The sequence below is a fragment of the Dendropsophus ebraccatus genome, chromosome 8 (genome assembly GCF_027789765.1).
Source record: "Dendropsophus ebraccatus isolate aDenEbr1 chromosome 8, aDenEbr1.pat, whole genome shotgun sequence".
NCBI lineage: Eukaryota > Metazoa > Chordata > Amphibia > Anura > Hylidae > Dendropsophus > Dendropsophus ebraccatus.
The window spans coordinates 123,461,430-123,475,640 of record NC_091461.1 but is presented as its reverse complement, the minus strand read 5'-3'; the positions used below and the strand labels follow the sequence as shown (position 1 = coordinate 123,475,640).

The 14,211-nt window shown below is 43.4% G+C and overlaps 1 protein-coding gene across 1 annotated transcript in view; it reads right to left on the bottom strand.

Annotated features, from left to right (window-relative positions):
* Positions 1–1,369: 1,369 nt before the first annotated feature.
* The window catches only part of ACOT11 (acyl-CoA thioesterase 11), a 35,144-nt gene continuing 22,302 nt past the window's right edge, over positions 1,370–14,211 (bottom strand). Inside the window, exons 13-16 of the mRNA XM_069981690.1 lie at positions 13,563–13,696; positions 13,360–13,491; positions 13,131–13,254; positions 1,370–1,847 (exon numbers count right to left, since the gene is read on the bottom strand). Coding sequence (XP_069837791.1) covers positions 1,713–1,847; positions 13,131–13,254; positions 13,360–13,491; positions 13,563–13,696 — 525 coding nt within the window. The 3' untranslated portion in view covers positions 1,370–1,712. The remainder of the gene's footprint in view (positions 1,848–13,130; positions 13,255–13,359; positions 13,492–13,562; positions 13,697–14,211) is intronic.

Genomic DNA, 14,211 nt, shown 5'->3' with positions numbered 1-14,211 from the left:
TGGGGGGAGTGGCTGCTGGCTGTGTGTATATATATATCGGGGGGGGGTGCCTGCTGGCTGTGTGTATATATATATATTATATATATATATATATATATATATATATACATATATATCGGGGGTGTGCCTGCTGGCTGTGTGTATATATATATATATATGGGGGGAGTGGCTGCTGGGTGTGTATATATATATATATATATATATATATATATATGTTGGGGGAGTGGCTGCTGGCTGTGTGTATATATATATATATTATATATATATTGGGGGAGTGCCTGCTGCGTGTATATATATCAGGGGAGTTCCTGCTGGGTGTATATATATATATATATATATATGGAATGTCTGCTGGGTGTATATATATTGGGGGAATGTCTGCTGGGTGTATATATATTGGGGGAATGTCTGCTGGGTGTATATAGATTGGGGAGTGCCTGCTGGGTGTGTATTTATTGGGGGAGTGCCTGTTGGGTGTATATTTATTGGGGGAGTGCCTGCTGGGTGTATATAGATTGGGGAGTGCCTGCTGGGTATAATATATATTATTAGGGGAGTGTCTGCTGGGTATAATTAATATATATATATATATATATATATATATATATATATATATATATATTATATTAGGGGAGTGCCTGCTGGGTGTATATAGATTGGGGAGTGCCTGCTGGGTATAATATATATTATTAGGGGAGTGTCTGCTGGGTATAATTAATATATATATATATATATATATATATATATATATATATATATATATATTATATTAGGGGAGTGCCTGCTGGGTATAAAATATATATATATATATATATATATATATATATATATATATATATTATATTAGGGGAGTGCCTGCTGGGTATAAAATATATATATATATATATATATATATATATATATATTTATTATATAATATATATATATATATTATATTAGGGGAGTGTCTGCTGGATATATAAGTCAGGGGAGCGACTGACAAGTACTTGTACATGGCTGCGGCTTCTCTTTCAGCACCACCTCTGTCTACTGGCTGTGTCTGGTATTGCAGTTCGGCTTTCTGAAGTAAATGGGCGGACCTGCAATAGAAGGCCTGTGTATCACCCATCCACAGGATGATTATTGGGGGGGGAGGGTCTGAACAATAGATCACTCTCCCCCCCCCTCCACACACACTGTGAAATAGTGATCCCCACTCCTTGTGAATAGAGCGGCTGTTCACCTGAGCGTCCCTCGTGTCGTTCACTGTATATTCTAGTGACGGTGATGGCCTATATAGGTCCCATTGGCAGTGAATAGGGCGGCCATCTTGCAGTGTTGGTTCTGTTTGAGCAGTACTAGTGAGGTTCTTGGCTGAATACACGATATATATGTTGTTACATGGTAATTCTTTATTATGATCTACATGAAACCGGCGCACCGCACACTCAGACACCGACGAGAAGATTTCCCCCCATTATTCTATGCGACACCTCAAGAAAAGTCCAAATCCCACAAGTAACATCAGAAACACCAAAAGTGCTTTATGTGCAGAGTATGTGAGGATGAGTGAGCTGGACCCCGGCGCAGCGGTGACCCCCGCTCTCCATCATCAGCACTAGGCCGCACTCCTCCTCCTCGCCTGGCGACCTCAGATTTCGGCTACAGCCGGACGGGTGATGGACACGTTAGGTTCTCGCTCCAGCTGGGGGTCTATGGATATACAACCGGCCTCATGGCTCCTTTATATTCTCAAAGAGAAATCGCTCACAGGCTTGGTAAGTCTTGGCAAAGTCGGATGACAGTCCGGCGATGTTGGTGGTGACTTGTGAGACGAGTCCAGGGGTAAACTGATTGTAATAGGAGATCTGAGGGCGACATAAAAAGAGGTAATATTCTTATACAACTCCAGGTCAAGTCGGCAAGTCTATTGAACTCTCCAATGGGGAGGGACATGTATGTGCCTCTGGTGTACACAGATTTGCCCCTTTTCTGTGATATATGCCGCCTGTAACCCCTCTGGCCTGATGGACGGGCTGTGGCAGCGTGGCAGGGAGGAAGCGTGACCTCCCCCAATCCTCATTTATCAAGGTTTATGCCTGAAAACACCTACTCTAGAGCAGGAGCAGGGCCGGCCTTAGGGTAAATGGCGCCCTGTGCGAAACCTTTCTTTCGGCGCCCCCCCCCCCCCCCCCCCGACACCTTTAAAGTAACATAAAGCTTCCTGCCCTCCAGACAACGCCCATCACCCGACCCCCCTGCCATGCACACAACTACCCACGCCAAACACACAACTACCTTACCCCTCAGCCATACACACAACTACTCTGCCCCCCAGCCATAAATGCAACTACCCCTCCGCCATTCACACATCTACCCCCTCCAGCCATATACACAACAACCAACCCCTCCAGCCATACACACAATTACCACTCCCAGCCCCCAAACAACTACCACCCTCAGCTCCCCAAACTACCACCCCAGCCCCCCACACAGCTACCCACAAATACACACAGACACACACAGTACATGCAGACACACACATAAGCCTCCACGCCAAGGGTCTATTCATACAAGGGCAGGTACACTAAGGATTTTCTGCAGGTTTGAGTGCAGAAAATCTGCAGTCTATCAGCAAAGTGGAAATGAAACTTAAAGGGAAACAATCAACCCAATTGGGCGATATGGTTCCCAGGAGCGCTGTATAAAGCTCCTGCAGCAGCCGCGGCACGTACCAGCTGCGGCTGCTGCAAAAGCTTTATACCAGAGAAAAACACGTTTTATTCTCTTGGTGCGTGACAGGCAGAGGCAGGGGGGTAGTCATCTGGGTGGCTCACCGTCTGTGTCTAGTCACCACTCTCTGCCTGTCAGCACGCTCGGAGGGATGATTGACAGGAAGAGAGGTATGTTACTGGCCTCTATGGCCTCCGCCCACATGACTACCTTCCCGCTTCTGCCTGTTGTGCGCCTGGGGAATATAACTCATTTTTCTCCAGTATAAATATATTGCAGCAACTGCGGCCGGTATGTCCTGCGGCTGCTGCAGGAGCTTCATACAGCGCTCCTGGGAACCATATCAGCCCAGTTGGGCTGATTGGTTCTCTTTAAATGTCTTCTTCTACGTACACACAGACACATGACAGAGAAATGTACACACACACACATGACAGAGCTATGTATACACACACACACAGACACGCCGGAGCTATGTACACACACACACGCCAGAGCTATGTACACACACACACAGACACGACAGAGAAATGTACACACACACACATGACAGAGAAATGTACACACACACACACGCCAGAGCTATGTACACACACACAGACACATGACAGAGAAATGTACACACACACACAGACACGCCGGAGCTATGTACACACACACAGACACGACAGAGCTATGTACACACACAGACACATGACAGAGAAATGTACACACACACACACACACACACAGACACATGACAGAGCTATGTACACACACACAGACACATGACAGAGCTATGTACACACACACAGACACATGACAGAGCTATGTACACACACAGACACATGACAGAGCTATGTATACACACACACACAGACACATGACAGAGCTATGTACACACACACATACGCCAGAGCTATGTACACACACACACACAGACACATGACAGAGCTATGTACACACACACAGACACATGACAGAGCTATGTACACACACAGACACATGACAGAGCTATGTATACACACACACACAGACACATGACAGAGCTATGTACACACACAGACACACACACACGACAGAGCTATGTACACACACACACGACAGAGCTATGTACACACACAGACACACGCCAGAGCTATGTATACACACACACACACACACACACACACGACAGAGCTATCTATACACACACACACATGACAGAGCTATGTACACACACACAGACACACGCCAGAGCTATGTATACACACACACACACGCCAGAGCTATGTACACACACACACAGACACATGACAGAGCTATGTACACACACAGACACATGACAGAGCTATGTATACACACACACAGACACATGACAGAGCTATGTACACACACAGACACATGACAGAGCTATGTACACACACAGACACATGACAGAGCTATGTATACACACACACACACAGACACATGACAGAGCTATGTACACACACACACGCCAGAGCTATGTACACACACACACAGACACATGACAGAGCTATGTACACACAGACACATGACAGAGCTATGTATACACACACACACAGACACATGACAGAGCTATGTACACACACACACACACAGACACATGACAGAGCTATGTACACACACACACACACACACACACACACACACACACACGCCAGAGCTATGTACACACACACACACACACACACACACACACGCCAGAGCTATGTACACACACACATGACAGAGCTATGTACACACACACAGACACATGACAGAGCTATGTATACACACACACAGACACGCCGGAGCTATGTACACACACACAGACACATGACAGAGCTATGTACACACACACACACATGACAGAGCTATGTACACACACACACACACATGACAGAGCTATGTATACACACACACAGACACGCCGGAGCTATGTACACACACACAGACACATGACAGAGCTATGTACACACACACAGACACATGACAGAGCTATGTACACACACAGACACATGACAGAGCTATGTACACACACACAGACACATGACAGAGCTATGTATACACACACACACAGACACATGACAGAGCTATGTATACACACACACACACACATGACAGAGCTATGTATACACACACACACAGACACATGACAGAGCTATGTACACACACACACATGACAGAGAAATGTACACACACACACACGCCAGAGCTATGTACACACACACAGACACATGACAGAGAAATGTACACACACACACAGACACGCCGGAGCTATGTACACACACACAGACACGACAGAGCTATGTACACACACAGACACATGACAGAGAAATGTACACACACACACACACACACACACAGACACATGACAGAGCTATGTACACACACACAGACACATGACAGAGCTATGTACACACACACAGACACATGACAGAGCTATGTACACACACAGACACATGACAGAGCTATGTATACACACACACACAGACACATGACAGAGCTATGTACACACACACATACGCCAGAGCTATGTACACACACACACACAGACACATGACAGAGCTATGTACACACACACAGACACATGACAGAGCTATGTACACACACAGACACATGACAGAGCTATGTATACACACACACACAGACACATGACAGAGCTATGTACACACACAGACACACACACACGACAGAGCTATGTACACACACACACGACAGAGCTATGTACACACACAGACACACGCCAGAGCTATGTATACACACACACACACACACACACACACACACGACAGAGCTATCTATACACACACACACATGACAGAGCTATGTACACACACACAGACACACGCCAGAGCTATGTATACACACACACACACGCCAGAGCTATGTACACACACACACAGACACATGACAGAGCTATGTACACACACAGACACATGACAGAGCTATGTATACACACACACAGACACATGACAGAGCTATGTACACACACAGACACATGACAGAGCTATGTACACACACAGACACATGACAGAGCTATGTATACACACACACACACAGACACATGACAGAGCTATGTACACACACACACGCCAGAGCTATGTACACACACACACAGACACATGACAGAGCTATGTACACACAGACACATGACAGAGCTATGTACACACACACACACACAGACACATGACAGAGCTATGTACACACACACACACACACACACACACACACGCCAGAGCTATGTACACACACACACACACACACACACACACACGCCAGAGCTATGTACACACACACATGACAGAGCTATGTACACACACACAGACACATGACAGAGCTATGTACACACACACACATGACAGAGCTATGTACACACACACAGACACATGACAGAGCTATGTACACACACACACACATGACAGAGCTATGTACACACACACACAGACACATGACAGAGCTATGTACACACACACAGACACATGACAGAGCTATGTATACACACACACACAGACACATGACAGAGCTATGTACACACACACAGACACATGACAGAGCTATGTACACACACACAGACACATGACAGAGCTATGTATACACACACACACAGACACATGACAGAGCTATGTATACACACACACAGACAGGCCAGAGCTATGTACACACACAGACAGGCCCATCACACAGACATTCACAGACACTTACTTTTCATTCTGGCCTCGGCTCCAGGCCTGCACTTATCTCCATCATCCTCTCCTCATGACTTTGCAGCCTGCAGGCCTTCCCCCTTACCTTCTGCACCGACTGCAGAGCTGTATAAAGGAGGGGGCAGACATCACTGCAGGGGGAGGGGGACCAGGACAGAGAAGAGGGGGCCACAGCTCTTCACTGGATCTTCTGTGGTATGTCCAGCCTGGGAGCTGCTGAGAGGGAGGGGGGGCATCCACGGAGAGTGCAGGAGGGGGAGGGGGGATGGAGCCGGTCTCTTCCCTATGTCTGGCAGCTGCTGGAGGCTCCTCAATCCAGCAGGGGCCCTCAGCAAGCCCACCAGGCATGAAAGAGGGCGGGCGGCCAGCTGGAAGGGCGCTCCAGCAGACAGGCAGCACATCTAACGTCCATAGATGTGCAGTGCAGCTCTCTGTCTGCCAGAGCGCCCCCTAGCTGGCCGGGAGTGAGGCGCCCTGTGCAAGTGCACAGCTCGCACACCCCAAAGGCCGGCCCTGAGTAGGAGTACATTTTTGTACAATTCCTGTGCCAAGTGCAGTTCCCATCGTATTCACTGAGAGGCATGCGTCTCTTAGTGAATCAGGCGGGGTAATTAGGGGCAGCCTAATTTAAGACTTGCATATAAGTACGCCGGTCTTAAAGGGGAACTATTGGCAGGCGAGAGGAATCTAATCTGCCGATATGTCCCTATTACACAGGAGACGCCGAGGACGAAGGTATGTCTCTTATAGTATGTGTCTCTTATAATATGTCTCTTATAGCGCGTCCCTTATAGCGCGTCCCTTATAGCGCGTCCCTTATAGCGCGTCCCTTATAGCGCGTCTCTTATAGTATGTCTTTTATAGTGTGTCCCTTAAAGTATGTCTCTTATAGCGTGTCTCTTATAGCATGTCTCTTATAGTGTGTCTCTTATAGCGTGTCTCTTATAGCGCGTCTCTTACAGTGTGTCCCTTATAGTGTGTCTCTTATAGTGTGTCTCTTATAGTGTGTCCCTTATAGTGTGTCTCTTATAGTGTGTCCCTTATAGTGTGTCTCTTATAGTGTGTCTCTTATAGTGTGTCCCTTATAGTGTGTCTCTTATAGTGTGTCCCTTATAGTGTGTCTCTTATAGTGTGTCTCTTATAGTGTGTCCCTTAAAGTATATAGGAAACAAAAAACACAGGGCAGAGCGCCACATCGCATAACACTGTGCGTTCAAAGGGAAGACTGATATAGATAGGAACGTATAGGTTTACGCTCACCTGGTGTGGTTGTGATGAGCCACAACCACTATGAAGTGCATCAATGGAAACAGACAGAGGGTCGCTGCAGGGAACTCTCAACCGCAAACACAAGGTGTGCGTAATAAATGCCAAAGTCCAAGAAAAAAGGAGATATTGTCCCCGCGCAGACCATATATAATATAACTATTTTATTGGTATAGATAAATCCATGGGTAACGCGTTTCGAGAGTGCATAGCTCCCTTTATCAAACCACCAGGATAATGAAGGTCATACACAAACATGAGGTCCATATATACCCCAGCACATATACACAACACCTGCCCACAATTGTGTCAAGACAGAAACAGAAATCCACATCAAAATCAAAATTTAAATCAAAAACACATCCTAACATAACATATAATACAGCTGTAACATCTAGTGTCTAGCATAACTCGAAATCCATATGGTCTTACCCTGCGCTCACTCATGGCGTCTCCTCGGAGCTCAGCGTCGGTCAAGGACCTTTGCGCATGCGTACTTCGATTCATGGTTCCTAAGCAACCAGAGACGCTCCAGGTCCTGTATGTAATAGTTGTAGGAGACGCTACAGGTCCTGTGTGTAATAGTCGTAGGGGACTATATATTCTCACCACATTGGGTTTATATTAAGGTGGAAATCCTATTATGTAGTGGTCGGTTATTAGAAGAAAAGTAAATCTCTTTCTATATATACATATATTGGTAGCGACTCTATCAATATCGGTACCTAAATGACTAAATGGAGGAATGAATCAATGTGCAACTACATATGTGAATAAATAAATATATATATATAAAAATACATTGCTGCAATTATATATGTATACAAAAATATATATATATATAAAAAATATATTAATGGTGTAATATATATAAAAAGATTAAATAAAAAAAAATTAAATAAAAACACTAGCCTTTTGGAAAAAGGGTTATCATTTTGTCCCACTGATAAGATTAATGAATTTAATCTGTTCATAGATCTGAACAACTTCATTAGAAAACTCACTCTCACTAGACATTTTGCTATGAAAGAGTTCGGAGACAACTGATGGAATCCCCCCTGTCGACAGTTCATTATTAACATCATGTGTTGGTGATATGGATGAACCCCCCATCATCCATACAGACCTTAAACCCAAATCTACCTTTTACCCCCTACACTCAAGGGGTCATAACATCGACACTTTTTTCTCTCTGGTGGCTACAGATTTTAAATCTATCAATTCTTATAGGGTTAAAAGTAACAATCTCACGAGAGCAGAGAGGATAGCCATGCAGAACCTGGCAACTAATGACAACATAGTTATACGTGGAGCTGATAAGGGAGGGGGGGTTGTTGTGCAAGACAGGACGGATTATGTTAAGGAGGCTAGTTGTATTCTGTCTGACCGTGACTATTACTTACCCCTCAAAAAGGATACTACACCAGATTTTGTTAGTGATTTTTATGGACTAGTGGATGATGCGTATATGGAAGGTATCTTATCCAAAAAAGAGAAAGATTTTATTAAGATTTTAAATCCCACTACTCCTATTTTTTATCATCTTCCTAAACTGCATAAAGATACACTTAATCCCCCGGGTCGTCCGATTATTGCTGGCATTAATTCACTAACAAGCAATCTTTCACAATACATTGATGTGCTATTACAAAAATATGTTTTTAAATTAGATTCATACTTGCGGGATTCAGCCAGCCTGATTAAGCATTTGAAAAACATCGCATGGCAACCCACGTATCTATGGGTGACATTGGATGTAGCGGCCCTGTATAGCAACATCCCACATGATAGAGGAGTGTTAGCGGTAGAACAACACATCATGGAGGATCGATCTATGTCAAGGAAACAAAGAAATTTTATCTTGAACAGCATTAAATTCATTTTAAAACATAATGTATTTAATTTTAATGGACAGTTTTTTATACAGAGCCGAGGGACCGCGATGGGCACGCGTTTCGCACCCAGTTTTGCGAACATTTACATGGGTGAATTTGAAAAGACATATATACAGATGCCCAACAAGTGGTCCGATAACATTGTCATGTACAAACGCTACATCGACGACTTGATATTTATATGGAATGGCAGCAAAGATAGTTTGATGGATTTTGTGCAATATCTAAACATGAATGACTGGGGGCTGAGGTTTACATTTACATATTCAGAATCCAACATTGAATATTTAGATTTGGTTTTATGTGCTAATGATGATACTGTTTACACAAAAACCTATTTTAAGAAGGTAGATTGCAATAGCCTTTTAGATTTTAGGAGTTCACATTATAAAAAGTGGAAGACCACGGTCCCCTTTGGACAATTTAAACGACTGAGACGAAACTGTACTAAGGTTAAGGATTACAAAATCCAAAGCAGGGTTATGACCAAACGTTTCAAAGAAAAACACTATCCAACACGAGTCATTAACAATGCATACCTGGCAGCTTTGGATCTTACCCAGGACGCCTGTCTGATAGTGAAAGATGACCATACCCGAACATTAAGGAATGGTGCCGTTTCTAAAAATGATTTTAAAAATAATTTTATCACCACTTTTAATCATTCGGCCAAAAATATTAGAAAAATCCTTTCCAAACACTGGCATATACTACAGAACGATCCATATCTGAAGGATGCCCTTCCAAAAAATCCTGGCATTACCTATAGGAGAGCTAGAACTCTCAGGAATCACATTGCCCCGAGTAAATTAAGAGTTATCAATCCACTCACCAAGTCTGAATTAGGCTCAAAACCATATGGCAGCTATAGATGCAACAATGCACGATGTAAATGTTGCTCGAGTATTAAACACAATTTTCATGAATTTAAGAGTAACATCACTGGTGATACTTTTGCGATCAATCATTTCATGAATTGTGCTACCTCATATGTTATATATCTATTAGAGTGTCCGTGCGGGTTACAGTATGTGGGGAGAACACAGATGAGCCTGCGCACTAGATTGAATAAACATAGATCCAACGTCATAAATAAATTTGATAAACATAGCGTGTCACGACACGCCAGTATCTGTCAGGATGGGTCTTTCAATAAGTTCTCCATTGTGCCTATAGAACATGTTCCCCCGGGGCATAATAATCGCTTTGCCACACTCAGACGTAGAGAAATGTTTTGGATATACAAGATCTCGTCACTCATACCCTGGGGTTTGAATGAGGCTATTGAGAGCAATATATAATAATAGACACAAATAGAGAATTAAGTTATTCCATCTCTATTGTGATTTTTTATTGTGTTCTTTTATCGTGATTTTTATAGTGTCATCATAAACCAAATTCATAAATGAGATGTGGATCGGTATTTTCTATATCAATTTTTTTTTTTTTTTTTTTTATTTAATCTTTTTATATATATTACACCATTAATATATTTTTTATATATATATATATTTTTGTATACATATATAATTGCAGCAATGTATTTTTATATATATATATATTTATTTATTCACATATGTAGTTGCACATTGATTCATTCCTCCATTTAGTCATTTAGGTACCGATATTGATAGAGTCGCTACCAATATATGTATATATAGAAAGAGATTTACTTTTCTTCTAATAACCGACCACTACATAATAGGATTTCCACCTTAATATAAACCCAATGTGGTGAGAATATATAGTCCCCTACGACTATTACACACAGGACCTGTAGCGTCTCCTACAACTATTACATACAGGACCTGGAGCGTCTCTGGTTGCTTAGGAACCATGAATCGAAGTACGCATGCGCAAAGGTCCTTGACCGACGCTGAGCTCCGAGGAGACGCCATGAGTGAGCGCAGGGTAAGACCATATGGATTTCGAGTTATGCTAGACACTAGATGTTACAGCTGTATTATATGTTATGTTAGGATGTGTTTTTGATTTAAATTTTGATTTTGATGTGGATTTCTGTTTCTGTCTTGACACAATTGTGGGCAGGTGTTGTGTATATGTGCTGGGGTATATATGGACCTCATGTTTGTGTATGACCTTCATTATCCTGGTGGTTTGATAAAGGGAGCTATGCACTCTCGAAACGCGTTACCCATGGATTTATCTATACCAATAAAATAGTTATATTATATATGGTCTGCGCGGGGACAATATCTCCTTTTTTCTTGGACTTTGTCCCTTAAAGTATGTCTCTTATAGCGTGTCTCTTATAGCATGTCTCTTATAGTGTGTCTCTTATAGCGTGTCTCTTATAGTGTGTCCCTTATAGTGTGTCTCTTATAGTGTGTCCCTTATAGTGTGTCTCTTATAGGATGTCTCTTATAGTGTGTCTCTTATAGTGTGTCTCTTATCGTATATGTCTCTTATAGTATGTCTCTTATAGTGTGTCTCTTATAGTGTGTCCCTTATAGTATGTCTCTTATAGTGTGTCTCTTATAGTGTGCCTCTTACAGTGTGCCTTTTACAGTGTGTCTCTTACCGTGTGTCCCTTATAGTGTGTCTCTTATAGTGTGCCTCTTACAGTGTGTCCCTTATAGTGTGTCTCTTATAGTGTGCCTCTTACAGTGTGTCTCTTATAATATGTCTCTTATAGCGTGTCTCTTATAGTATGTCTCTTATAGTGTGTCCCTTAAAGTATGTCTCTTATAGTGTGCCTCTTACAGTGTGTCCCTTATAGTGTGTCTCTTATAGTGTGTCCCTTATAGTATGTCTCTTACAGTGTGTCTCTTATAGTGTGCCTCTTACAGTGTGTCTCTTATAGCGTGTCTCTTATAGCGTGTCCCTTATAGCGTGTCCCTTATAGCGTGTCTCTTATAGCGTGTCTCTTATAGCGTGTCTCTTATAGCGTGTCTCTTATAGCGTGTCTCTTATAGCGTGTCTCTTATAGCGTGTCTCTTATAGCGTGTCTCTTATAGCGTGTCTCTTATAGCGTGTCTCCCTTATAGTGTGCCTCTTACAGTGTGCCTCTTATAGTGTGCCTCTTATAGTGTGCCTCTTATAGTGTGTCCCTTATAGTGTGTCCCTTATAGTGTACCTCTTACAGTGTGTCCCTTATAGTATGCCCCATATAACAAGTACCCTATAGTGTGTCTCCTTGGTGCCGTTCCGGTGCAGTTAGTAGTTTGCTCCACTGTTTGGTAAGACCGTTAGGAGCACCGCCCGACCCCATAGCGCCAATCTGGCCCAGGCCAACCAGCTCCATTCATTATCATTAGAAAGGGGAGGCTGGCTGGGGGACGATCTGCGCTATGGGAGGTGGGCAATATAACGCCAACGGCCATGAAAGTTACTTCCAAGACTTTGCATTTTCATTTCATACCAAAACGTTGCGCCCCTGTCGGCCCTGCGGTGCGGCGACGGCTGGAATAAAACCTCCTGAAATGAATAACTCCAGGGGTCAAATCAGCATCAGTGCCCGAGAGCAACAGGAACCTCCATTAGCTGCATCCTTGTCTCTAACATAGCTGCAGCCTAACGGGGGTCTCCCTGCTCGCTCCTAAAGGGAGGACGTCCCATACAACGTTACCTTTGTCATAGGGCCTTGTGACCAGATACAGAATCCAGAGCAGAGGGTCTCTCCTCGGGTGTACTCAGCACAGGGGGGATGGGTGGGAAGGGAAACGGAGCGAAAGGCAACAACGTAAGGGTCCCTGGGGAAGACAATACACAGTGAGCATTATAATATATATATATATATATATATATATATATATATATATATATATATATATATATGAGATAGAATGAGAGCTGACCCGACATCGCAGGGCGGCCGCCGAGAAGCCAGGATGATGAAATCTTGCAGTTTGCCGTCTGCGCTATTCACGGTGCTGACTACATGGTAAATGGCGTCGTCTTCATTCACTTGCTGGAGTAGCCGGCACTTCCTGAGGAGAAGACATGATGTATGAGGATACAGGGCAGGATCATTCCGCCAAGTCCCTTTTCCTTCTCTCACTTGTAATACTTGTCCCATTCGCTGCGTCGGCTCAGATCAGACAGTAAGTTGAAGGTTTGTTTGGCGTTGGTGGATACGATCATTTCGACCTTGAAGGAGAGAAATTTGCCGTCCTCCAGGGTGTAGAGCCGAACCTGTGAGCAGATGAGGATACATAGAGTGTACGTCATCTCTGTGCAGCGGCACACATCCTACACGCATCAGTCACTATGCACAGCATTATTTTATTCTTGCTTTGTACTTATAACAAAACCATTTTCTCCATGTGTCTTTATAAAAAATTTTGCTTATTTTTGCCTCTGCAGTTTACTGTGTGACATCTCTTTCTTTCTATACATGGACACGGCCTATAGGATGCTCCACGGCTGTCTTTTATCCGCTGTATGAGCTGTCCTCATGAGCTGATGTACAACTCCCTCCCCCTTCCTGTTCATATCTACTACAATATATGGCAACAGCTAAATGGTAGGAAATTTCCAATGAAGACTTTTAAGACAGTTGCTTTAATTTGCACTTAGGGGAAAAATTAATTAAAGAATTGTAAAAATCCTTTAGTAATGGCTGCGTGACCCCATTTCAGGGAGGAGCTGTAACACTGTAATCCTGCCCACATGTAGCTACTTATCATGAGGTAATGACGACATCACAT